The 27,647-nt window shown below is 32.2% G+C and overlaps 2 protein-coding genes across 6 annotated transcripts; one reads left to right on the top strand and one right to left on the bottom strand.

The window, feature by feature from the left end:
* The first annotated feature begins 13,937 nt into the window (after positions 1–13,937).
* Positions 13,938–15,753, top strand: LOC103502232 (psbP domain-containing protein 1, chloroplastic). Of its 3 annotated transcripts, none has more exons than XM_008466097.3 (3): positions 13,938–14,171; positions 14,257–14,676; positions 15,443–15,753. In XM_008466097.3, the coding sequence occupies exons 1-3, from the start codon at positions 14,037–14,039 to the stop codon at positions 15,662–15,664; spliced, it is 777 nt and encodes a 258-aa protein (XP_008464319.1). In that variant the 5' UTR covers positions 13,938–14,036; the 3' UTR covers positions 15,665–15,753. The 3 variants fall into 3 exon arrangements, with proteins under 3 accessions (XP_008464319.1, XP_008464320.1, XP_016903181.1); XM_008466098.3 differs by having other exon boundaries at positions 13,982–14,171; positions 14,404–14,676; XM_017047692.2 differs by having other exon boundaries at positions 14,001–14,171; positions 14,264–14,676.
* LOC103502231 (AP-3 complex subunit mu) lies at positions 15,709–19,717 on the bottom strand. Of its 3 annotated transcripts, none has more exons than XM_008466095.3 (8): positions 19,485–19,717; positions 19,299–19,398; positions 19,005–19,115; positions 18,846–18,935; positions 17,911–18,158; positions 17,429–17,638; positions 17,097–17,304; positions 15,709–16,211 (listed from the first exon to the last, which is right to left on the bottom strand). In XM_008466095.3, the coding sequence occupies exons 1-8, from the start codon at positions 19,517–19,519 to the stop codon at positions 15,966–15,968; spliced, it is 1,248 nt and encodes a 415-aa protein (XP_008464317.1). In that variant the 5' UTR covers positions 19,520–19,717; the 3' UTR covers positions 15,709–15,965. The 3 variants fall into 3 exon arrangements, with proteins under 3 accessions (XP_008464317.1, XP_008464318.1, XP_050936240.1); XM_008466096.3 differs by having other exon boundaries at positions 19,005–19,109; positions 19,485–19,710; XM_051080283.1 differs by having other exon boundaries at positions 19,313–19,398; positions 19,485–19,710.
* Positions 19,718–27,647: the final 7,930 nt, after the last annotated feature.

Here is a 27,647-nt window from a genome sequence, read left to right as displayed (position 1 = left end):
TGTAGTTTGTAGAAAAAATATGTTTAGCTTGCATGTTAAAAAATTTTGATCGACTATAAATGGTTGTCATTTATTTAAATTGTTGGACATTTTTATTGTTAATTTTGGATCAGACGAAGTTGTCGATAAATAAGGTAAATATAGGTAAGCCGTTGTGACTATTTGGATTTATTTTCTTAGATTGGTCAAATTCAGCCATATAGATGGATTGTGTTGTAGGGAGTGAATTAATAGAGTTGGTTTTTTGAGGCATTATTGAGAGCTCTGTAGTGTCTATTCTTTGCAACATTGCATTATTGGGACCTCAGTGTCTTATGTTTGAGTCCTTTGTGTGCTTAACTTTTAAATGTTTCTTTTCGACCAAATGATTGGACTTGAGCTAAGTATCGGTATTGGTATTGATCCATTCTTTGGTTGTTGGAATTTATTGATCTCTTTGATTGTAATGTGCATCTAAACAAAATTCATTTATTTAATCAAACCAGAACTTCTTTTATTCAACCTTTTATTTGTGTAACTCAATTCAATAAACTAATAACTAAAATTTAAAATTATTCTATGTAACTTGAATGGTATATAGTTTATATATGCATGCATCATGTTCAAATAATAATCTAAATTTTGTTTGATTTAAGGTTTTAAAGATGTTTGGAACAAAAGATGCCTAGGAATAGAATATCTTAGATTAGATTAGGATGTTTGGAGTAATTTATCATTAAAATTAATCCATTAATATATTTAATTAAGATCAACTAGTTATAGTCCAATATTTAAATATTGTTATAATTAAGTAAGTTCAAATTAGTAATTTCAATTTTAATCAAATGATATAAGAATATTTCAATAAACAATATATTATATAAAAAGAAAAAAAATGATATATTAACGAAGAATGCCGACTTTATTCTTTTATATATAAATAAGATACGTTAGCAAAAGAATGAAGTAATATAAATTAATCACAACAAACAATTAGATTATTATAGATAATTAGATAAAAATCAATCTCCATAAACAAAAATATATTTACGGTCCATGTAAAAAAAAAGAAAAAACAAAAGTCCATGAAGTCCGGCTAAATATTTTCATAAATCCAGGTTTACACTCGTGTCACTTCTCTTTATTCTTCTTCATTCTTTGCGATTTCTTTTTTTTCCAGATTTCTTCTTCTCTTTTAGATTTCTTTTCTTGTATTTTTAAACGATTTACTTTTCTGTTTAAATCTCCAACATCCTCACCATTTTCGACAAAATTTTTTCATATTCCTCTTATTTGAGAATATCAAGATCGTTTAAATATCATTTTGACATAATCATCTAAATGACCATTTACCATTGTCAACACGATCGTTTATCATGGTTAATAAGATAATTTAAATTTGAAGCTTTTTTCCTATCGTTTAAAAAGAACTACATGATCATGTTGATAAGATCTAAGTGATCGCTTACCATACTCAACACGATCGTTTAGCATGACCAATACGATCATTTAGATTTGAAGTTATTTTTCCATCGTTTAAAAAGAACTACACGATTGTGTGTATATTATCTAAAGGATCGCTTACCAAAGTTAACACGATCGTTTAGCATGGTCAACACGGTCGTTTAAAATTGAAGCCTTTTTTCCATTGTATCACGACCTAAATGATAGACCATTCATTTAAACTGTAGTACACCATCGTCTAGAAGAAGATTACTCATGCGCGCATGTGGCCGATTAATCACGTGTTGACTGAGATACTTTTGGTATTTTTCACTGTGGATTTAGGGTTTGTTCCATTTTCAAAATTATTCTCTATAATGAAAATATTTTATTGGTTTGGTTTATTTTTGAAAAAGCCCTTAATAATTGCTTCATTATTAAAAAAAAATCAATTGTTATTTTTATTATTATTGAAAGATAAAACTTTTACTAACTAAAGATAACTAATCTTAGTTTACTAATTAAATATATTATTGGGAAACTTACATACATGTAACAAAACATTAAACTATTTACGTCTCGTGTAACAAAGTCCATAATATTAGTTATTTTTTAAATATTTTATGTTTGCCCTTCCATCTTTCTTCACTTCCTTCCGATGACATCGTCTTCCTATGTGATTTCTCGTATTTCTTCTTTTTTTCTACGATTTTTTTCATCATCTTTCTTATTTTTTTAATTTTTTTTACGTCGTTAAATCTTTTCATTGTCTTTTTTCTTTTCTCGCTACGATTTCTTTCCATCGTCTTTTTCTTTTCTGATTTTGCGATTTCTTTCAATCCTCTTTCTTCTTTTTTTATTCTTTTTTACGTCGATTAATATATTTTCATCGTCTTTCTTCTTTTCTGATTTTTTTCACGTCATTTAATCTTTTCATTGTTTTTTTCACTGTGATTTCTTTCCATCGTTTTTCTTCTTTTCCTCTCCTTTTTTTTACGTCGTTTAAATTTGGATAACCAAATCTAAACGACCGTGTACAAAAAAATAGAAAAATTTGAAAAAATTGTGAATAAAAAATCTTAATAAAAAATCTTGAAAAAAAATATTTAGATTGGAGTAGCCAAATGTAAACGATCGTGTAAAAAAAATAAATCATCGGTAGACAAATCTAAACGATCGTGTACCAAAAGAATTTAAAAAATCGTTTAGCCAAATCTAAACGATCGTGTACCAAGTTTTGAAAAGAAAAATTGTTTAGATTTTAGTCCCCAAATCTAAACGATCAAATTTAAACGATCATGTAACCAAATTTAAACGTTACCATATTAAACGATCGTGTAACAAAATTAATTGATAGAATTGAAAAAATAAATTATAGTCATATCTACACTATCGTATAAAAAAATAAATGATCATGTAGTAAAAGAATTTTAAAAAATCGTTTAGCTAAATCTAAACGATCGTGTACCAATCCCAAATTTAAACGATCAAATTTAAACAATCGTGTAATTAAATTAAACAATCGTTTAACAAAATTAAACGATAGAATTGAAAAATTAAATTGCAGCATATCTAAATGATCGTGTACCAAACAATAGCCCAATCTAAACGATCGTAAATATATTACGCCCGCGTTGTTAACCTCGTAGTTGATGAGGCATTTTTGGTATTTTACACAAGGGCCTCTAGGCTTTTTATATTTTTGGAATTGTTCTATACGGTGTAAATACTTTGCCACTTTTTTATATTTTTGAAAAGACCCCTATATTATTAGAAAATTAATTAATACTATGTGAGAAAGTAATTACAGTTCGTTAATAATTTTTTATTATAAATATAAGGTTGTCGAATAAGGAATTTTGGAACCGATTACAAATTGCCACGTCATTTCCTAAAATAATTGTATTTGGAATTAACTAAAAGTCGACATGTGTCCCAAATTAAATTTAAAGACAAATTGAACTATTCTAATGATGTCACATGTCTTTATCATGACAATCAGATCAAATTAATTATTTTGGTTCAATTAAATATTATTTACTTGGGCTAAAATTCAATTGAGCCCAAAAAATGAACTTAATTGAGCCTAAAATTAAATACAATCCAAATCCATGTGATTGAGCCCGTGAGTATGGTCCATGGAGCTCTATAAATAGATGAGTTGTCTTCATTTGTGGGGGAAAATTTTTAACTTTAGAAGGTCTAGAGAGAATTCAAGCTTTCTTCCACCCTCGAAGATTGAAGCTCCTTTGAAGATACAAGCTTTCTTCCAAGAAGGAAGACTCTAACTTCAAGAACATCACGTGCTTCGCTTCCTCAAATCAAGCGTAAGCATCTAGTCGAGAGAGAATCAGAGGATTAAATTCTAGAGATTAAACCACATCGCATCAAATCAAGGTAAATACAACATTAAAACAAGTTCAACTCTACGAACCAAATTTCGTCGGAAATCTCGTGTGAACAAAGGTTAATTTTCATAAATATAACAAAATACCAAAATATTTACTACCGATATAACAAAATTAAAAAGTTCATGAAGTCGATAGAATTTTTTCATAAATTTCAGATTTAACCTAGATATTTCAGACGATATGTCACTCTTCGTTCTTTTTCTTTGCAATTTATTCATCATCTCTTCTAGATTTCTTTAGTACTTTCTTCTTATAATTTTATTTTTATTCCAGATTTCTTCAACTCCTCCGTTCATCTTCTTTTGGGTAAATAAAATACAAAATTCTTCTAAGATTTTTTTCTATTTTTACTCATATTCTTTTTCTTTCTTTTTTTCTTCATCTTCTCTTTCTTTCTTACAACTCATCTTCCAGAATATCAAGATCGTTTAAACATCACTATGATATGATTTAAATGATCGTGTATCATTTCCTACACGATTGCGTATCATGATCGTTTAGAAGAAGAATTACACGAAGCATTTTCACATTGTTAAAAAAACTACACGATCGTGTATTATCTCCTATACGATCGTGTATAATTTCCTACATGATCGCGTATCATGATAGTTTATAAGAAGAATTACACGAAATATTTTTTCCATCCTTAATGAAAAACAGTGAGATAATCAATTAGGACTCCAGTTAATACTAACGCTAATAACAGTTGTAATAGCTAGAGGGACAGCAGAGAAGAAGAACACATGAAACTTTGTTAACCCAGTTTGTATAATCGTGTATTATTTTCTACACGATCGCGTATCATGATCGTTTATAATAAGAATTACATGTGTGCGTGTGACCGATTAATCACATGTTGATTGGATTTTTTTTATATTTTCCATCGTGGGCTTGTGAGATTTTTTCGTTTTCAAAATTGTTCTATACAGTATAAATAATTTGCTTGTTTCTTAAATTTTTTAAAAACCCCCTAAAAATAAATTAAGTAGATATTTTTATACATTATAATTGATTTATTAAAAAAATATTTATATTAATTTTTTTGGATAATATATATATATATATATATATATATATATATATATATATATATATATAACTTTTCTCCCTATAGGCCCTTTTATTTAATTAGTAATTCTAACTATAACATTAGTAGTAATTTTGTCAATTTTAAAATTTGTTAAATAAAAATTCAAAAGAAAATTGTAAAGTCACATAACTTGTTAAATTAATTAATAATTAATATCTAAATATTAATTACATTTAAAACAAATTACCACTCAATATATTAATTAGATGTTACAATTTATTTTTTTTTTAATTTCAAATAACCTTTTAGCTTTCCAAATTTTCATTCATTCATTTAGAAAATGATTTTCATTAATTTTTTTTATTGTTACAAAGCCATCCACTAACTACATTAATTAGACAATTCATACCAATATTATAAATAAATAGATTTTTGCATCTAAAGTCTTCTCATTTTCAAATTTAATTCACTATATAAAGTTCACTATGCTAATTAAAAAATATCATACTCTCACAACGATATAGAAATATGAGAATGTTTGAGGCCACACCATTGGAGCATCAAGTCATGTAGAAACCAATCCATTGAGACAAAAACCAAAATAGAATAATGAGGCACCAAAAGTCACTAGCTATCAAAATTAATAGAGATCTTCATGTCGAAGTATTGTTGATTAAGGTAAGTATACACAACAATCATTAGAGTAATATTATAAATAACTTATTTAAAATTTTCTATTCGACAAATAGTAAACACAAGATTTTTGTCATGGTGATGCCAATTAATTGCTACTCATGGTAATTGCATTTTGACTACATATAGTGGTTTGATTTAGAAATTGTCTTTGAACTTGTTTTATCTGGTGAAGGTGAAGGGGTGATTCTAAAATTTATTTTTATTGTATTTCATAATCATGAGTTGTCTTAAAAAAAAAAAAGATAATTAATAACTTATGGTTATTAGTATAAAAAAGATTATTAGCAATATGTATAAAAAAAACACACACACACATACTTCCAACAAGCTTTTTTCCATTTAAAAATTTATTGTTCTAATAATTTACTTTACTTTTACTTTGTACTATGAAGAAAATATTTTATGAGAAAATATACTTTAATAAGAACATAATGGAAAATATAATATATGTATTTGAAAATATCATTAAAAATATTTGATTTATTGTGTATATTGTACCTAATATGTCTATTAAAAAAATAATTTATCAGAACAATTTCTATGATATTTTTTAACTCTAAACAAGTTTATAAAAATAAAAGTAGGTTATAAATATAAAAAAATATATAATTTTTTAAAGTATACTTTAAATTTTTAATAAAACATTGACATTCGACGTGCATAGTGTGACAATCGTAACCTTTCAAACACAATTGTGTGGCACTTGTTCTGCTTAGTCAACAAGTCAGCCGTTTAAAATACAAAATCTACGAACAAACTCACAAACTCACAATATGATGTAGCCTCCCTTCACGTTGTTGAGAAAATTGTCTTATAAAACGTGAGAGAGAAAATAATTGAAAACATCATAAATGAAAGCATTGAAGACTGTTAATTGCAAATAAAATCTTAGTTTGTAAAGAGTGCGACAATTATTGATCGGGGATTCAACTACTATGCCTCCCTTATAGCACATTTTAACATTTGTAGCCTTAACAGGCTTGCATATGAAAATGTTGAAATTTCACTCTTGCTCGACAACACGAAAATGAAAGCAATAGACTAAACAATAAAGAAAACATAAAGACAAGATAAATTGGGGGTGTTTGGATATGCGACCATAGGAAAACAACGCCCTGGACAAGCATGTTCGTGACATTCTCCCCCACATAAATAGTTGGCATCCCTGTAAACTGGCGAAGCTTGAATTCATCTTCTACGTCAAGGCTTCTAAATCTTCGACATGTTCCCAACTGGTTTTTTCCACAGGAAGGTTCTTCCACTTTACTAGATACTCGTGGATCCTTCGTATGGGTCTTCTGCCCTTTCTTACTCGTTCAACCAGAATTTCTTCAACATCTTTGTCTTCTTTCTGACTAAGGTCGATGAATTACGACACTTCCTTGCAGGTCTTCGGTATTTTGGTGGTAGGGCTTCAAGTTACATGAATTACTGGGTGGATTTTCATCCATGTGGGTAATGCTACTCTGTAAGATGTATTCCCTACCCTTTTTCAGCACTTCTACTGGTCCTTCGTACTTTCTAACAAGGCACTAGTCTTTGCGTCTCCGAGCATGCAGTTGAATCGCTCGGTCTGATCGTTAGTCTGGAGGTGGTAGCTTATGGATATGTTCACACTCGTCCCTAAGAAGGTAAGTAACTTCGTCTAAAAGGAGCCAATAAATCTACTATCCCTGTCACTTACTATACTTGTCTGGACTCCCCATAACTTAACAACATGCTTGAAGAACAACTGAGCCGTCAATTTGACTGAACACTGCTTGGTAGTGGGGATGAAGGTGGTGTATTTTGAAAACTGATCAATGATGAGATGGCCCCAAAGTCACCTATCTTGGGAAGATGAGTGATGAAGTCCATAAAAACACTCTCCCAAGGTCTTGTTGGAACTAGCAGAGGGTCAAAAAGTCCGGCAACCTTCGCTTTCTCTACTTTATCCTATTGATAAATGAGACATGTCTTTGTGTACTGTATGACATCGTCTCTCATGTTTGGCCAAAATTAGCCCTTCTTCAACAAAGTGTACGTCTACGTTCATCAATGTACAAAAGGTTTCAGAGACATTCGTAAGACCAAATGGCATTTCGAAGAACTCAAACGTTTTATATATGGTGACAAAGGTTGTCTTAGGCTCATTTTCCTCTGCAATTCTTACTTGGTAATATCCTGACAGCAAATCTAACTTCGAAAAATACTTTTACCCATCTAAGCGGTCAAACAAGTCAGTAATTATGGGAAGTGGATATTTGTTATGAATTATGAGTTTGTTCAAGGCACGATAGTCGATACACAATCGTAAACTCCCATCCTTCTCCTTTTGGAAAATAACTAGGGCCTCATACAGAGCTTTTGTAGGCCTAAGGTGCATTCAACAACTCATCTAATTGTTTCTGAAGTTTAGCTAACTCCAGAGGCACCATACAATAAGCATTCTTCGCAGGCAGTTTTGCCCCTAACAATAACTCGATCTCATGATCAATCATCCTTCGAGGCGACAAAGACTGGTAGACATCACGTCATGATACTTCTCTAGGACACACAGAATGACCTTGGAGACTGTCTCCCCCGGGTTCTCCAATGAATCGAGTGGAATGGTCATAAACGTTGGTTCGTCTCGAGCGAGACCCTTCTTGAATTACATGGCCGAAATTATTTTCAACGCGTTAGGTTGGCGAATGCCAGTCTGTACAACAGTAGGGGAAGATTCAGTGATCATCAAACATTTGGCTAAAGGCATTGGGATCACCTGATGTTCGAGTAGAAACTCCATTCCTAGTACCACATTAAAGTCATCTATTTTTACCACCATAAAACCTACGAGGCCGTTCCATCCCCCAACCTTATCATCGTTCGTTTCACTAGTCTGACGAGGGCCGCAGAATTCACGACTTTCATTATTTCTATATCTTTCTCCCAACGAAGATTTAATCGCCTAGCTTCTGCCTCCGTTATAAAATTGTGGGTTGCACCAAAATTAACCATAGTGCTCTTGGTCAGTTTCTGGTTGATCCAGGTGTCAACATAGATTAAGCCCCTTTCCACTGGTGTACTTGTCTCTCCTACCTTCTTTTGAAGAGATGACAAGAATTTTAAGGACTCTATTCGAGGGTTATCACCTTCCTTTGTCTGGTTAACTTCCCTTTCGGTTTGACTTAATTTATCATCTGAATCTGAGGCTAAAGAGGCCTGAAAGGCATTGAAGACAGTTTTGTTCGGACATTCTCTGGCCAAGTGTGATCCCTTACATATGAAACAACTAAGAGGACGATTGGACACATTCTGGTTATTTGGTCCTTGCCAGGTGTTTCCTGTATTTGGTTGGTAGGGCCTGCGATCTTCATTAGAACGTTGTTCTCCTTCGGCAGTTTTGGAAGAATTTGGCGATTGTTCTTATTTTCCCTAGACGAGGAACTTGGATGACGTCTTACATCCTGAGAGTCATTGATATGTCAAATAATAGCTCTGCTACAACGTACCCTAATGTGAGGTCTTGAATCCTTTGTTCATATAACTTTGTCTTTGCCCACAGTTTCAACCCCTCGACAAAACAAAAAACTTTGTCTTTCTCGAACATATCGCGTATGTCCAACATCAGCCTCACAAACTATTTTACATACGCATAATTACAGCCGATGTGTTTCAGTTCATGCAATTTTTGTCGAGCCAAGATTTCAACATTCTTAGGAAAGAATTGCGAGCAGAGTTCTTTCTTCAAAGCATCCCAGGTGTCTATTGTGCAACGTCCCTCTTGAATGTCAACATATCGGGACCTCCACCATAACTTGACATCCTTAGACGGATGCATTGCTGCCAACGTGACTTTGGCTTCCTTTGTAACAGTGTCCGTGGCCTTAAAGTACTGCTCGAGATAAAAAAAAGTAGTTCTTTAAAGCCTTTGCATCCCTTGCCCCACAGAAGGGCTTGGGTTTCAGAATCTTTACTCTACTAACCGAAATAGCTCCTCCGGCTGGAGCTTGGTTTGCCATTGCTCGCATCGTGAGATTTAGTTTCGTGTTCATATCATGATTTTATTCCTAATGACATCGAAGGTAGCTCGAAAATCCTTCGACATGCCGTTTATCATCTCTAAAAGTGTCTTTTAAGAGCTATCTAGCTCAATGACACGTTCCTCAATATGGACAACAAAGCCCATCGAACTGTTCCCACGTTCATGGCTACCAGTTCTTCCCACTTGTCCTTCTAGAGTGTCGACTCTTGCTAACAATTCTTGTATCAATCATATCATCTTTCTTAGAAATTTCTTCGAGATGGGACTCCAAGAAGCAAATGGAGTTGGAAACTTCTACTAGGTAGAGCATCTGCTTTTCCAACTCTACTAGTCGATCTTTCTAGGCCTTACTCGATTGATTCATTGTCGACATGTTTCGTGGTCGACATGTTTCGGTCTTAACTGTCGATTAGTCAATTTGGCTCTGATACCACTTGTCACAATCATAACCTTTCAAACACGATTGTGCGGTACTTGTTCTACTCGGTTAACAAGTCATCCATTTAAAATTCAAAATCTGCGGACAAACTTGCAATATGATGTAGCCTCCCTTCACGTTCTTGAGAAAATTGTTTTATAAAATGTGAGAGAGAAAGAAAATCATTGAAAACATCATAAATGAAAGCATTGAAGACTGTTAATTGCAAATAAAAGCTTAGTTTGCAAAGAGTGCGACAAGGCTTGGTTTGGGATTCAACTACTATGCCTCCCCCCAATAGTACATTTTTACATTTTTAGCCTTAACAGGCTTGCATATGAAAATATCGAAATTTCACGCTCTAGCTTGATGATACGAAAATGAAAGCAATAGACTAAACAATAAAGAAAACATAAAGATAAGATAAATTAGGGGTATTTGGACATACGACCATAGGCAAACAACGCCTTGGACAGGCATGTTTGTGACACATAGCACGTGTTGTTACTAGTTTATATAAATGTAACAAAACCTAAAAATATTTATGGTCCGTGTAACAAAAAATTAAAGCCCATGAAGCCACCATTATTTTTTTTTCATAAATTCTAGATTTATCCCTTGTTGGCTTTGAATGTTGCGGGACCATTATTCACTTCACTTCTTTTTCTTCTTTTTTGTGATTTATTCTTCTCCTTTTCATATTATTAATTTATTCATATTATTACTTTTCCTTCTTCATATTTTCACTTTTTCTTGTTTGCAATTTCTTTATTTTCTACTCTAGAATTTCTTCTTTCTTCATTTTTCATATTTTTTTCTTCTTCTTGGTACAAGATCTAAACGATATTGATATACGATCTAAACTATCAGGCACCAATACCTAGACGATAAGTTGTTTATCCCTAATGGATAGAGATAAACCACTATCACTAATAGATCATTTAGATTTGGTACAAGATATCGTTTAGACTGGGTACAAAATTGTTTTTTATATGTGTGTGACCGATTAATCATAATGTATTATTGTTATTTCATGTTGTGGGCTTGTGGGCTTGTGGGCTTTTTCCTTTTTCCAAAATTGTTCTATACTCTGTAAATATTTTCACTATTTGTTCTATTTTTGAAAAAATCCCCATATTTTTTGAATTAATATTAATTAATTAACAATATTCCAAATAAAATTGTATATAAATTAAAAAAAAAAATTTACAGGGACGGGAAAAAGAGCAAACCTACAGTTTTGTAAAGGGAATAGAAATTCTTTGTCCATGGAAAATGAGGATGCTTGAAAATAGTTTATTTTAGGGCATGCATCAAGTTGAAAATTATGAATCAAACATGAGAATTGGATGTTTGCGCCAATTTCCATGCAGAAATCCTTCCAATCAAACAATCCCTAAAAGGATTATCGTATCATTACAAGAAAATGAGCTATCATGACATTTAAAATCTGTCAGATTTACAATTTGTCATTCATTTGCAGTCTTTGTATCGTCCGTAAAAGTAGCCTTTATAATTGTCAGTATATTACATGTCTTGATAGTTTCTTTGAATCCTGTTGTTACACATAATTTCCACCATCAGTGAATTCTATTTTAACACAAAATTGGTACAAATATATTTTGATATCGAGATGATAATGAATAACTCTTTGGTCCAAAAGTACTGTATCTTAGTGCAATTAGTGCACTTATGTATCTTGCTAATTATACAAGACCTGATATTGCATTTTCAGTAAATTTATTAGCTAGATACAGTTCCTCTCCAACAAAAAGACATTGGAATGAAGTTAAACATATACTTTTCATTATTTTCGAAAAACAATTGATATGAGATTATTTTATTCAAATAAATCAAAATTTGAACCTAATTGGTTTTTGCAGATTCTAGATATTTATTTGATCAACATAAAGATCTTAAATAGATTATCTATTTACATGTGGAGGAACTGCTATATCTTAGCGATTAATAAAACAAACCTTAACAGTCACCTCCTCAAATCATGTCGAAATTCTTGCAATTCATAAAGCTAGCTGAGAATGTATATGGTTAAGAACGAAGACTCAACACATTCGAGAATCATGTGGTTTGTCTTCTAGTAAACTCCTTCCAACAACATTATACAAAGACAACACGTACGACATGTATAGCTTAAATAAGATGAGGTTATATTAAAGGTGATAGAACAAAGCACATCTCATCAAAGCTTTTCTACACTTATGATCTTGAAGAAAATGGTGACATCACAATACAACAAAATTATTCAAAGGATAACCTAACAAACTTATTTATAAAATCATTACTTACCACAACCTTTGAAAAATTGGTGCACAAACATTGGAATGCAGCAACTTAGAAATCTCAAATGATATGTTTATGAGGGGGAGTAGATTTTATTTTTTGTAAGTATATATGAAATATGTACTCTTTTTCCTTCACTAGAATTTTTTTTCTATTGGGGTTTTCCCCAGTAAGATTTTAACGAGGCATATTTCATAGATGCAATGGACATCTAATGAGGAGTATTATAAATATTAGATAAATACATAGATGCCCATTGTCTAATCAAGCCATGTGTCTTATAGTTTGGGGTGGGTGTTATGGGGGATTGGAGCCACTCCTTGTTTGGGGCACATGTTATGGAAATTCTAGTTCTTGGGTTTCCATAACTCCCCATTTACCCGTAATCCCCAATAACACCTCATTTACCCATACAAACTCCTTCTTGTAATCCCTCAAACTTCTTCCCATAATCTCCCAAACTCCTTCCCATAAAAAATAAAAATTTGAAAAAGCCTTTAATTCATCACTCTTTTTTTCTTTCTTTTTCAATGAAATTAATCTATAACAAGGGAATTATTATTATTATTATTATTATTATTATTATTATTATTATTATTATTATTATTATTATTATTATTATTATTATTATTATTATTATTATTATTATTATTTGCGAAAAGGAATAAATTAAAATTACATTTTTCTTTTAGTTCAACTTCAACAATTGTGGGATATGAAAGCAACCATTCAATAAATTTCGATATTGAGTTATGTTTAATTAAGTATGTTTTTCTTTTGTTCATTAAATTATTTAACTGAGTTTAAACCTAAAATCAACGATTCAATCTTTGAGTTCCTATCAATCTTATCCAAATATTTTAATTTTAGCTAATAAAGATATTGTTTTCTAACTAAATTATAGAAAATTATCTTGGATTTTATTATTTTTATAAAAGCTAGTACTTAATGTATTTTGTTTAAAAAATATTTTTTAAAAGTTACATTAATGCTAATTAAACTTTTTCAAAAGTTAAAAATACTTATTGCTAGAATAAAAGCAATTAGACCTAGACACTTTTTAGTCATTTTTTAGAAAATATCTTAGCCATAAATTAAAGAAGATGACCAACATGAAAATGCGTTTTTGAAATGTCTTTTGCATTGCTTTATTACCAAAGTTATGAATAGTAGCGATGAATGCTTAAACTAGTATGCTGATGTAAGCATTATGCCGAGATAGGTCGAAATTTAATGGAGTAAGGATCTTATGTAAGCAATTTTAATAATAGCGGTTTGTGCTTACATGTTTTCCATTACATGTGTATGCAAAAAAAAAAAAGGGTGAAAAGTAATGATAATTTATGAAATGAAGTCTTAATTAAGAAAATGGAGGAAAATGATTTTAAGGAAAATATTGCATCAAATGACAAATATATATGCATGAAAAAACATGAGCAAAGATGATTGATTAGATAAAATTTTTAGATTTTTTAGATTTTTGCATTGGGATAGTGCCTTTGATTTTACAACATGAGCAAAGATGATTGATTAGATAAAAATGTGGTTTTTCATCTAATAAAGTTGGGGGTAGAAAGGTTGGTAGGTAGATGATTAGACTCAAATGCAATAATCTTCTAACAATTGCAAACTTAATTAAGGTTTAAATTTTGGTTATTTAAAAAAGAAAAAAAAAAAAAAAGAAAAAGAAAAATCTTATCCTAAAATCTGAAACACAAAGTTAGTGTTTCCCTTTCTCTAGATTCCCCAAAAATGGCCGTAATCCTCCACTCCTTCCTACCTTCAATTCAAACACTCACTTCTCCAATTCGCCAAAGGATTCCCAGCACTTCTTCTACGCGGTCGCCTATCATTTCATTCCCCAAATGTTGTTCTCAATCTCAATCGGTAATTCTTCACAATCTCTAATCATTCTGGAACTTGCTACCTACTTCCATTTATCGTTACCGCTACCTTTCTAATATATAATCAGATTAAAGACGTTGCAGTTCCAAGGAGGAATGCAATGGCGTTGATTTTGTCCACTTGTATTTTCTCTAATTCTGCTTTCGCTGTGCCATCCGTTGGGTTATTGGAATACATTGACACTTTTGATGGGTATTCCTTCAAATACCCAAAGAATTGGATTCAAGTTCGAGGGGCGGGGGCTGACATTTTCTTCAGGGATCCCTTTGTTCTTGATGAGAATCTTTCGGTGGAGTTCTCGTCGCCGTCTTCATCTAGGTATAACAGCGTTCAGGATTTGGGACCTCCTGAAGAAGCTGGGAAGAAAGTGCTGAAGCAGTATTTGACAGAGTTCATGTCCACAAGGCTTGGAGTTAGAAGGGAATCCAACATTCTTTCTACTTCTTCCAGAATGGCTGATGATGGCAGAACTTACTACCAAGTTGAGGTAATTTGCTTCTACACTTATCCTTTCCTCCTTCAATTCTCTCCATTTTGCTCAACAACTCCTCCTTTTATCTTTGCTTATCATATTCAAAATGTTGGCGAATTGTCAAATAGGTTTCTAATTAATTAATTTTGTAAACTTGATCGACATGTTGAAACCTACCGAATACAAAGTTGGAAGTTTAACGGCCTAACCGATATCTTTTAAATTTCGATGAACAAAATGAAACTTGTAATCTCACCTTTTGAAAACCTCTTCTAATTTTCTAAACAAAAGTTGTGTTTGGTCAAGTGTAATGGCTTCTCTCAAACAAACATTTCCAGTGTTTTCAACAGCAGAAAAGCTTAGTAACAAACAACGGAAAACCATAATGTTGTAAGAGTAACACTCCAAAGATTGCTGTGATTCGTGGCATTCTAGTTTTCGTTATATATATGTATGTGATGTAGTTTGTATAATACACGTACCTTTTGAAATTTCATAGTGCAATGCTTAACGCATTTAACATTAATAATGTAATGTCCTGACTTAATTAATTAATTTCTTTTTTGACTCTTGAAAAGTTACATTTAATCTGAAACTTATTCAAGACAAGAAATGACATTTAAACTTGAAGAATTTCATATTTTTCTGTGCAACTCTGAATGGAACTAACCCATAGGTTACAAGTTTAAGTTGATCCTTAATATGTTGTTTAGCTTCTTTGATCTCCATTTCTTCAAATGCATCAGAACAATTCGCAGTCTTACAATTATATGGATATCAGGTAAACATAAAGTCATATGCAAACAACAATGAATTGGCAGTAATGCCACAAGATCGGGTGGTTCGTTTGGAATGGGACCGAAGATATCTTTCAGTTCTTGGAGTAGAAAACAGTCGTCTATATGAGTTGAGATTACAAACTCCAGAAAATGTATTCGTAGAAGAAGAAAATGAGTTGCGCCAAGTAATGGATTCTTTCAGAGTCAACAAAGTGAATGCATGAAATGTATTTGAGGGTTTTCAGGTGTAATTGCTGAAACATTGTAATTTCAATCACTAAAGCAAATTGCTCGTATTCATTTTAGAGTTTGACATTGGGGTCCTCTCTCACTAATCTAATATCTCTTGATTCATTGATCAAGTAAAAGGTCACCAAAGATTGACAAAGAATCAATTTCTCTAAAACAGGAATCACTTCTGGGCTGCCAAAAGGCATCATTTAAACAAACTTTACAAATGGTCACAAATTGTGCAAGTTCACAATAGAAGATTGTGCACTCGAGATCGAGGGTTGCTGCTGTTGGTTATGATCTAACTTCAAACTGTCCTGCTCGTGTTAGAGCCCGAAAGCCTTTGTAAGGATGATTTGGCAAGTTCTTCACATCGAGTTTATCTACTTGCAGGCCAGAGAGGACTACACCCATGATCTTAAAACGCACTTGAACTGTTGGAAATACATGAAGCTGTTGTAATCCTGATTCAAGTGTTAATGTTCCAGACATTGAAGGGGTTTTATCTTTTGGCATCTTTCCAATCGTCCAAGAGCAGATCTGTTTAAGCAATTTCATCCCTTTTAGCTTATCAGAAATAAGACATTATGGAAAATTTAGTATCCTTTAAAAAACATACAATTTCAGGAACCAAACTCACTTCACTAATCAGTAATATAGAAAATAGAAGGCAAGAATTTGGGAGAGGTACCAAACACCAACAAACAAAACAAAAAACAAAAATGAGCTGCTGGCGCTAATGAAGGTAGCATTTTTTTTTTTTTTTCCCATTTTACACATCCCAGACCTAAAACAAGGCTTTTCGTACTGTACAATCTAAGATGCCTTTTTCTTTTTCAATTTTTTGTTTTAAGGACATTCCAATAAAAAAACTCACATAAGAATCACCAGAAATAACCAACTACTTGTTAAAGAATCACTACAATGAAAGTCTAAGAAGCACAAAACTTTAATTTGGCCATCGTGTCTGTATCCGACTTGTGTTGGACACTTATAAGACATGTATTGGTCATTTGTAGTGTAATAGATGTGTTAGTCACCAGATGTACAAAATCAAAATAAGACGCATTAAACACTTGTTACACATATACGACAAATAATAAAATTTGATATCGAAATACATCAAACTAATTTTTTAAGCATATAAAGAAATAAACTCATTGACAGTGAATTTCATTCTTAAAAGATATATATATTTTAAAAAATGTATGTTTACTAAATGTCTATTGGCCATGTCGTGTCCTAAATTTTTAAATGTGTCATCGTGCCGTATCTATAGCTGTGATTTTTTTTATGGTAATCAACTTAAGAGACATTTAGAAGAACTTTCAGTTTGATTACAAGTACGGATGGAATATTACACCTTTCCTTCAGTTTTAACAAAATATATCATTACTTCTGAATAAAAAGTGATGCAACTATCACCTTATTAGATAGGATGTTCACTGTTCCATAATTGGATGTAAGGTCAGCTGATAAAACACATGAGGGCAATTGAAATTGCACATCTATTGAGTCAATCGGCTTTCCAGGATCACGTCGAATTCCTACTAACACACTGACTCGACATGTCCCTGCATCTGATGTAAACTGAGGCTTTACATATATAGGAGTATTCTTCAACTTTCTAACCCTGAATGGAAGTAAATTTGATTTGGTACATAGGGAATACAAATAATTAAACGTTTAATAACCTGGAAAAGCAGATACTTTCCAGTTCCAGTATCTAAGTTCTTTCAAGTTATACTTATTCATACCTGTAACTCACGAGCTTAAACTGTCCATCAGGAGGTACAAATGACAGGATTTGATGTGATTCCCAAGGGCGAAACCGAACACAAGGATGGAATCTCACATCATCAAGGATTGAAGGGTTTGTAAATGAAAGAGTCAAATCAGGAAGACCAGATAGATGAGAATTTACTTGGACCTCACCATAAATTTCACACTTGATCAGGTGGCCATCCCTGGACAAGAAAATTCGACAGCAAGATTGAATACAACATGTTTCCTATTAATTCTCACGTGATTGTTATTCATAAGAACTTTAATTGTGCTTCATTAGTGAAATTTTTATATATTAAAGATCATGTAATTTTCCATGCTGTAGTATTACAGACACCAAACCAAAATTTCTCAATATAAAATATTAATTTAATGGTAAATGTTTGGGGATGGAATAACTAATAAGTACTGATATTCATTATTAAAATAGAAATTGACAGAAAACTTTCAGAACCTGTTTAGAATCGCGTCCATCTCCTCCACAAGATCAACATTAACTTCATTTTTAGCATATTTTGGATCAGTTGTTCTCCATGGAACATGAGACGCAATTGCACCTGGAACGGTGTCGCTCACATTCGAACTGTTACCAGTCACCACACTCAATACTTTGCTGACAAGGTTTGGTGGAGCTATGATTTCTCTCAAGATGTTAGGTTCTGTAGTGAGGGGGAAACCGTTGTCTATCATCTCATCCAGAAGCTACAAGTTACAACTGACTAAGTATTACGTTTTGGTTAGGGCAAATGAAATTAACAATCTAAAAGAAGGAAAGAAGGTTGGCAAGAAAGTTCCTGACATCCTTTTCTTTAATGCACATAGGCTGTTTAATTTACACAAAACTGATGCAACCAAGTGTCAAAGGTGAAAATCCCCCAGAACTCTCAAAGGAGTCTTATTATTATTCAAATTTCAAAATGTCGTATCAACACAATGGATTACACCACTATATATAAGGATTAATGGGTTAACCTACCAGGCTACCTCCTTCTAACTAAGTAAAAAACTAGATGATTAGAAACTAAAAAGAAAAAAGAAAAAAACTACAGCAAGTATAGCTCACTTAGGCGGCACATTACTTACCTCCCTAGAGGCAGGAGATTTGATTCCCCGCACCCTATATTCAACTCCAATGATAATGTTATGATAAAAGATTAACAAAAATGAATAAATAAAAACTACAAACTACAACAATTAACAATTCAAGTTAAGAACTACAAAACTACTGTTAATGCTACATCAAGAACTTACACAAACAGGAAACAAACGTAACAAACAGGGAACAAAGGTAACCATTCACTTTCCTGTGAAAGTTACTAGAACTACAGTAGAAGGTACTCCCTTAAATCCAAATCAGCATGTATGTACGTGAATAGGTTTGGATATTACCTCGTATACAATAACAAAATTATCCTTGACCAAATCTTCATTCAACTCCCCAAGATAATCTGTGAGAACATCAGCCACTCTGCAGAGGAACTAAGCATGAAAAGTTAAGAACTCAAACAGCCAACCTAATTTCTTACTCATTCTAGAGAAGAAATTTACTTCAATGCCCATTAAAGGCGGCATTTCGACTTGGGTGCAGGCCAAGAAAGTGATTCCAGCGCGAACAACTTGGAAAAGATAATGCGTTGGAGAAGCAATCACCGGCTGCAGCTAAAAACAAATGAAATAACAAAACGAAGAATCCAAATCAAGCCAGCATAACGGAGTTTCAAGTGTACCCACAGCTTAACTTTGAACAAATACTTCAAAATCAAAGACCCAGAAGTCAAAATCTAAAAGCAAAACAAAAGAATAGAGTAGTTAAAAATGGAAGTCTTGAAATTCTAAAGGTACCTTGAAGGAATCACCTTGAGATAGGGATTGCTCCCAGAACCAGACGCATATAGATCGGTCGACACGATGGCCAGTGAGCTGTTTCTCCAGCATAATCTCTCTGCAAAATTCAAAGGGGAAAGGTGTGATTGAATATGGGATGATAGGGAATGAAAGGAGTGAATGTGAAATGGGATTATCTCTTACCCAGAATCGGATAGCAAAAATATGCATTGCAACATCGGTGAATCGGAGTCTGAAAGTGAGAAATGACGAAGATCAATCAGAGGAGAGGTCTTTAACCTTGGGTGGAGAATGAGATTTTGGAAGCAACTTTGGCAGAGGTCTCAGTAGCCGGAAGTGGGTGAACGGCGATGGGCGAAGGAGCCGATAGAAAAAAAGTTCAGGAATGGGGGCTGTGTGGAAATTTGGATAGATGGTCTAAAATAATAATAATAATAACAAATGTTTTTACTTTTTAACCAAAAGCAGTCTTGCTTTTGGTTTTTTTTGGAATCTATGGCAAAGATAAGAATGGAAATTGTCAAAATAACAAATTGTTATTTTTTTTTATGGTAAAACTAATTGTCTGGAATAATTTTCAACTTTTTTTCGACCGAAAATGCTCCTCAACGGATGAGAACTATCCATAATCAAATACATATATTTAAGGAACCTCGGAAATCAAACAAAACATCACATCAGCGATTATAGTGTATATGTAAACACACCCACTTATGATAATTATTAACCAAATCAAATAATTATTATATTATTTCAAAGATCCTAACCATATTCAATTGATTTCAATATCCCTTAATTATTCAAATTTTTCATTTCAATAATTATATATTCAAACTTTAGCTACCGATTTTTTTTCCTTCAATAGCTATTAACGCAATGAATAGGTTCTAAAATTTTAATGCAATGAATTCTTCCTTCCTAAAATAATGATAAACATGATGCAATAATTAACCATATACAAAAACATTAAAAAACCTAACGGAAAAGCATTTAAAACCTTCAAAATTCAAATCTCTAAAATTCAAATTTAAATTCCAACCATTCCCTAAAATTATGGCAAATATAATGGGAATACATAAGTTTAGATTCAAATCCCAACTATCCCTAAAATCATGCCAAAACACAAACCAGAACTATCCCTAAAATTGGGAATATCCCTAAAATTGTGATCTATCTTTAATGTTGCCAACAAACCGGAATTAATCGAAACCAAACACAAGATTCATCGAAAGACAATCTTTTTGAAATTTCACCGGAACGTTCATGGCCATTAAAACATAAATTTCAACGAAGAACGGAGCAAAACATATTATTTTTGAAATTTTAACATCTTTATATTCTAAACTACTTTAGAAAAATAACTAATATTGTCTTCCCAACATTATATTCATAAGATTATGCTATATACATTTTATTTCTTTGCCCTTGTCTACCATATTTTCGTAATATCCGACCATTACATCAAATTAAAACGTGATCCCTACAAATGAAACAGGTACCCGTATAATATATGAAACAATAATTTAATTTAATATTCATCCCTCCTATATACAATCTAGCAGTGAATACTTTATTCGATAAACGCATTCCCTTTGAATTTTTTCCATGGCTTTACAACGAGTGAAGACCGTATTCGATGGTAGATGGATTGAGTCCTGCCGGTATATTGACTATCGCCTCCTTGATGTATATGTTCTAGTTTCATCCTCGTTTCAAGAATTTGCAAATTGTATCCAACCTAGATTTTTTCCAAATTCAGAAGTTTCTATCTCTAGGTTGACCGTTTACTGGAAAGATTGCAACAATTTGAAACTCATTCGGATTGTTGATGATAAGGATAATGATGTGTCTTGGATTATGTTACTTATATCGAAATTCTCCGACAATGATCAAATAAAACTCAATGGATGAGAACTGTCCAGATTCAAATACAGTATATTTAAGGAGATAGAAAAATCAAATAAAATATCACATATTCGATTACAGTGTATTTGTGAACACACCCACTTATGATAATTATTAACTAAATCAAAAAATTATTATATTCTTTCAAAGATCCCTAAACATATTCAATTGGTTTCAATATCCACTAATTATTCCGATTTTTACCTTCAATAATTATATGTTAACTTTAGCTATTAACGTCCTATAATCTTAATGCAATGAATACTTCTTAAAATAATGATAAAGATGATGAAATAATTAACTATTAACAAAAATATTAAAAAAGTAACGAAAAGTCATTTAAAAGATTTAAATTTCAAATCTCAAGTAAATTTCAAATTCAAATTCCAATCATTCCCTAAAATTATGGCAAATATAATGGAAATACTTAAATTTAGAATCAAATCCCAACCCTCCCTAAACTCATGCTAATTAAAATATGATTTAATTATGGCAAATATAATAGAAATACTTAAATTTAGAATCAAATCCCAACCCTCCCTAAAATGATGCCAAATAAAATATGATCTATCTTTAATTTTACCAACCAACCGCAATTAAGGGAAACAAAAATAGAAGATTCACCGAAAGACAATCAACCGGAATTAAGGGAAACGAAAATTTGTACTAAAAGAAGAAGTTGGAAATCGACGGTGCGGGTGGAAAGCCATTTGAAAATTTAAAGAATGTTAGAACCGGAGAAAATTTGAAGAAAATTTTGATAACTCGGTATTTTTTACCGATACATGCAGAAAACAGAGGAAAAATCCAAAGGTTGAAGAAGGAACAGAAGCGTGAAACGAAACAACTCACCGATACTTTGGGTGGTGCAAACCGATTAAAAAAGGAAGGGCGTGCAAACGAAGGAAGGGCGTGCAAATGGTGGAAAAGCGACGGAAGAGAAATCGATGGTGGAAAAGCGACGGTTGATAACAGAAGAGAAAGCGACGGTGGAAAAACGGAAAAGAAAGCTACGGTGGAAAAGCGACAGTGGAAATGTGCCGGAAAGCGTTTTTTAAAAAACGGAAGAACAAATACGCCGGAAAGCTTTACAGAAGATGGTTTATTTTTTTGGGAGTAAAAACTAGAAAATTGAATGGAGTGCATAGTATGTATTATTTACAAGGTATTTGTGGTTTTTCTTACTATTGTATTTAGGAGTCTATATTGTAAAGTAGGTAGGGGCATTTATACTATCTTATTTAGGAGTCTATATTGTAAAGTAGGTAGGGGCATTTAAGGCATAATTATCCCATTTATTATGTGGAAATTAACTGTTTTGCTATTTTGACAATTTAAAAATAAATTTGACATTTATCCAAAGTAAACCTTAGATTTTGCTATTCTTCTTATCGCCCCTTTTTTTTAGGGATGACCTCATTTCAGAGACCCAATCGAAAAAACGTCCTTACTATTACATCAACTCCGTTTGAAGTTGCATGTTTGCCCCTTAGTTTAGTACGTGCTTACAAAGGCCACTTGCTTGTCAAAAATTACAAAACTGATTTTTATGGTTAAACATGCTTTGAATAAAATAGAGAAGAACTTACTCCCGTTGACGACTCTGAATCTACCAAACACCAACTTGGGGCACCACCACTTGGAAACCTTCCTATTCTCTGATTGAGATGGTTTGTGGGAACCAAATTGGATTAAGGGAATTTTTTTAGAGAGAAAAAGTTGAGAGAATGAGATGATCCTTTTTCTGCAAAAAATCACAGAACGCATTCTGTGTTTTTGTTACGCAAAGAATTTCTTCTTCTTCAGACGAAAGAAGAGGGAAGTTAGAGAGAATAAATGGAAACGTGGAAAACCACTCACGTTCCTTATTAATTTAATAAATAAATATTAAATTAATATATTAAATTAATTAATAAATTATATTAATTAATTAATTAAATCATGTTTAATTAATATTTCATTTAAATCATATTTAAATGAATATATCTCGCATGACCTATAGTTTTAACTTAATTAATTAAATTAAATCAAATTTAATTAAACGAAATTAAACTAAACTATTAATTAATTCTCTAATTAATTAATTTCTAAATTAAATATCTTATATTTAATTTAATCCAAAATTTGAATCATATTCAAATATAAATTTCTCTCATAACCTATAGTTTTAATATGTATCACATACACATTAAATTTTAAATTATAGTTTTAATATGAATCTAATTCACATTAAACTAATATTTGAACTCATCCAAATATTTTATTCTGTCGTAATTTAATTTTGAATCATATGCAAAATTAAATTTATATAATAAATTCTAATTAAAATATAAACTTTATATTATAATGTATCAATATACATTATATTAATTCTCGAAGTAAATTTGAACATTTCAAATTACAACTAATATAAATAAATCTCATTACTCTTTATGACTTAGGAATGAGACCTAATAGACCTACAGATCAGAAGCTATAACGATATGAGATTAATTATCTAAACTCATTAACCACATTAATCAATATTCGTTAACTGTGTGTACACTCCACTAAAGACTCACAGTTGACTCTTCTCACTATAGATATATTTTTATGTCCACGGATATAGACAAATACCAGTAAGTTGGTCATTCACAAGTGTTCGTCACACTAGCTGGGTCAAATTACCGTTTTATCCCTGGGTTACTTATAGTCCTTAAATATCAGTGCTCCTCTATTGAACAACCTGTTTATGGTCCAACCACTAAACAGAAATCTCTCTCGTGCCATAGAGAGGGTAGGACCCTTTGTTCAAGTCCCGGAGACACCATTTAAGGGAACACTTATCTACTTACCCTAAAGGTGGGAAGGAGTGAAATCCATCTTGTGTGATTATGTTCCCAGCTCCCCACTCGGTCTTGTTCCCAAAATGATAAGCATATTGAGTCGACAATTTGGTCACTCTCACCCTTACAAATCAAAGGACAATTCCTCACAAACAGGAGTTCATAATACACTCGGGATTAAGACTAAGTCACCTAGGTCATCCTAATGAAATAGAAATTCAACTAGTTAACGGAGTTACATTTAGTGATTACTATTTCGTGGTCTAGTCTTATGCAAACTCATTGCATAGGATACCCTCACTCGCATGTCGCATACATGAACGCATTGGATCAATGTATTTGTATCAAATACAAAGTGAGTCGTATCCACAGTGTTAATAGGATAAGGTACCTAACCTTAACCCTATACTATAGACCCTTTAAGCTGATCTTGAACATTGATCCCCGTATGTATCTACATACTGTTCAAGACTCATCAAACAGCTTAGGATGTTAGTTTATTGGATTTAGGTTATTAAAACGAAATTAATAATATAATCAATAACACTTATTGGAATTATAATAATAAAACACTTTATTAATGACAGTCAATTAATTATATTTACTATCTACGAGTTTTAGGACATAAAACCCAACACGACGATCAAGGTTCGAGTATCTAATGTCTAGTATATAAAATACAACATATAATATAAAGGACACTACAAGGATCTGGGGCAATCCCAATGTCGTAGTGCATCGGCCAAGGTTATCCCGACACCAGAAACTCCATTGGCAAAAACATCGTGAGTACTACGTTGGGGAAACTTTTTTCGATGCACTAAAGGGAGGACGTCGGAATAGATTCTTCCTCGACACAGTTCATGCCGACTTGTGATCGACGTCGACAATGGGGTACGACTGACGTCGCTTTTGTGCATCGGGATTAATGAACTCCCAACGCAACGTCGGAAAAAGTTTCCCCCGATGTCTTTTCCACGACGTTGAGGGAAACCCCTAGCTCGACATAGTATCTACGTCAGAATAAATTTTTGTATTACTTATTTTATTATTATTTTACTATTGTTATATTGTTTTTTTATTATTTTTTATCGTGAGGTATTGTTTACGGTTCCACTTTAGAAGGAAACAAAAAAAAAATTATAACAATTATTAAAATAAAAAATTTGTAATTTACAAAAAAAATACAAAATTTGAATGTCTAATGAAAATTACAATTAATATTGTTGTTCAAATTGTTCAAAAGGAATACATTAAAAGAAAAAAACTACATCTATCTCTTAAAACCTTACGGATGCCAAAAGAAAGATTTCTAAACCTACAAATGACATAAAAGTACAGTTAGATATATATTGTATACGATAAATTAAACAAATTAAAAGTTGAAAAATATGTACCCCAAGCATGTTCACGGTCCTCTATGTGTCCGACTCATCTCCTCAATCTTCTTCCTCATCTCTTCTACAACGAGGTTGCATACAACTGAAAGAACTGACCCGTAAGAGAATCGTACGTGCGCACACCCAAAATCTATTACTCTTTCAGTTCCTTAATTAATAGTTGGATTTACAAATCAATTTTCCTACCAGGAGATCTTGGACTGGGAATGAGCAATGACATGACGAAGTATGATTCTTTCATGTATTTCCAAGGTGGTAAATTGTAAGGAATTAACATCATAAGCCACATACTGTACGGGGTACTTATATGACTGAACATATTAAAACCCATCTGAAGCAAATCCTAAACGAACATTCCGTGAATCTGAAGCAAAATTAGAAAATTCATAATCAAAATACTCCTATCCCTTTGCATATATCAACTGGATGTCTCAACACATCCTCTGTTTCCACTCGTTTATCCTTATGTCATCTCATGTTAGACGAGCCTTTTTGCGATACAAACAAGCATTGTTATCTTGGTACCAATGAAAAGTAGCGTAATACCTTTTGTTAATTTTTTTTCGTCTGTTATGATTAACCTTGTACCGAGACTCACTACAAGTTGGACAATGTTGCAAATCCTCAAATTCCAGTACAAAACACAATCATATTTATAAGCATGAATAGTCTCATATCCCAAGACCAAGTCACATAATTTTCGTTTAGCTTCATAGAATGAACTAGGGATAGCGGTACCACATGTTGGAGACACACATTTTAATATCTATAACAACATGTCAAAGGACTTGTTACTCCAACCATTGAGAACTTTTACATGCATCATCTTAATCAAAAAATTCAGGGAGGAAAATTTAGAAAAATCAAGGTATAGCTCACTACGTGCTTCATTCAATAAGTCCTGAAATATATTTACTGTCTCTTGTTCTATATCTACCCCACTATTAAACGACATTTCATTCACCAAACCTTCCTCTATTTCTTCTACGTGTTCAATTGGAGTTTGCAGACCACAAAGCATTCCCAACATTTCATTTTCTCTAGGAAATGGGTTATTGCTAATTCCTTCAACAAAAGGGTTACTACTGCTAGTTCCTTCATCAAATCTTTGTATACCTCTATGCAAGTTCATAGGGTCTCAATGATACACCCCAGTCTATATAGAAGGGCCGAGGACATTCCAATGATTAATAGATGTCACTTCACACCGTCTAATGAGTTCCAATTTGAGTTCATACATCTCTTGCATGGACACCTTGTTTGTCCGTAATTATCGACGCGACGTGATATTTTGCACAAGTTGTAAAATTGGGACACTCCCCCTCTATAATGAACCTAGAACTTATTCCTAAGTTTCATCTAACTCTTGTCCGTCGTTAAAAGCTCTAAAACATAAATAAGTTTGATTAGTCTTATATCTCTCCTCTCAAATGCTCTAACTTACTCGAACTTACTCCATGAATACGCTAAGCCCAATCTCCTAACTTTCACTAAAGTTAAGTTTAAAACTTCCTAATACTTCCAACATATCTAACACTACCAATATACCTAACATTTCCAATATAATTAATTAAAACCTACCTAAGTACCAGAACACTACTAACAAATTAGAAACTGATTTTGACATAAAAAGTTAGGTTACCATAACTGCAGGACAGTCATAAAACAAATCAACCGCAAATTACTTCAACCTTTTAACAAACTCTCTAACATCTTCAAATATTCAAATTGGAATTGGAATTGGAATTGAAATTGAAATATAAATTCAATACTAAAATCTTCCTAAAAACAATTCGAATTCAATACTAAAATCTTCCTAAAAACAATTCGAATTCAATACTAAAATCTAAAAATAATTCAAAATATAAATCTTAAAACTATTTTAAATTCTAAATTCTAAACCAAATTCTAAGACAAGCACACTAAAGATCATGCATAATTTGGAAAAAAAAAACAAAAAATTATATCAATACATACATTTTTCTAATTAAAAAAAACATACATTATATCAATACATACATTTTTCTAATTATACCCTAAACCCTCGATAAATTATATCAATACATATAATTTTCTAATTAAAAAAAAACAAACCTTGATTTAGAGCAGTGGCAGCCAAATAAAACGACGAGGGAGGGTGGTGGACGACAGAAAACTCCAACAACGACGATGACGGACAGTGGACGACTCTCTCTCGCTCTCTCTCTCTCCCTCCC

Source organism: Cucumis melo, chromosome 12, assembly GCF_025177605.1.
Source record: "Cucumis melo cultivar AY chromosome 12, USDA_Cmelo_AY_1.0, whole genome shotgun sequence".
NCBI lineage: Eukaryota > Viridiplantae > Streptophyta > Magnoliopsida > Cucurbitales > Cucurbitaceae > Cucumis > Cucumis melo.
This window is presented reverse-complemented; position numbering and strand designations above follow the sequence as displayed.

Excerpts from the sequence above, each read along its gene's own strand:
- LOC103502232 (XM_008466097.3), top strand. The coding sequence starts at position 14,037 with ATGGCCGTAATCCTCCACTCCTTCCTACCTTCAATTCAAACACTCACT. Across the intron at positions 14,172-14,256 it reads GTTGTTCTCAATCTCAATCG|ATTAAAGACGTTGCAGTTCC; the intron begins GTAATTCTTCAC and ends ATATATAATCAG. Across the intron at positions 14,677-15,442 it reads GAACTTACTACCAAGTTGAG|GTAAACATAAAGTCATATGC; the intron begins GTAATTTGCTTC and ends TATGGATATCAG.
- LOC103502231 (XM_008466095.3), bottom strand. The coding sequence starts at position 19,519 with ATGTTGCAATGCATATTTTTGCTATCCGATTCTGG. Across the intron at positions 17,639-17,910 it reads ATGGACGCGATTCTAAACAG|GGATGGCCACCTGATCAAGT; the intron begins GTTCTGAAAGTT and ends TTTCTTGTCCAG. Across the intron at positions 16,212-17,096 it reads TGAACATCCTATCTAATAAG|ATCTGCTCTTGGACGATTGG; the intron begins GTGATAGTTGCA and ends TTGCTTAAACAG.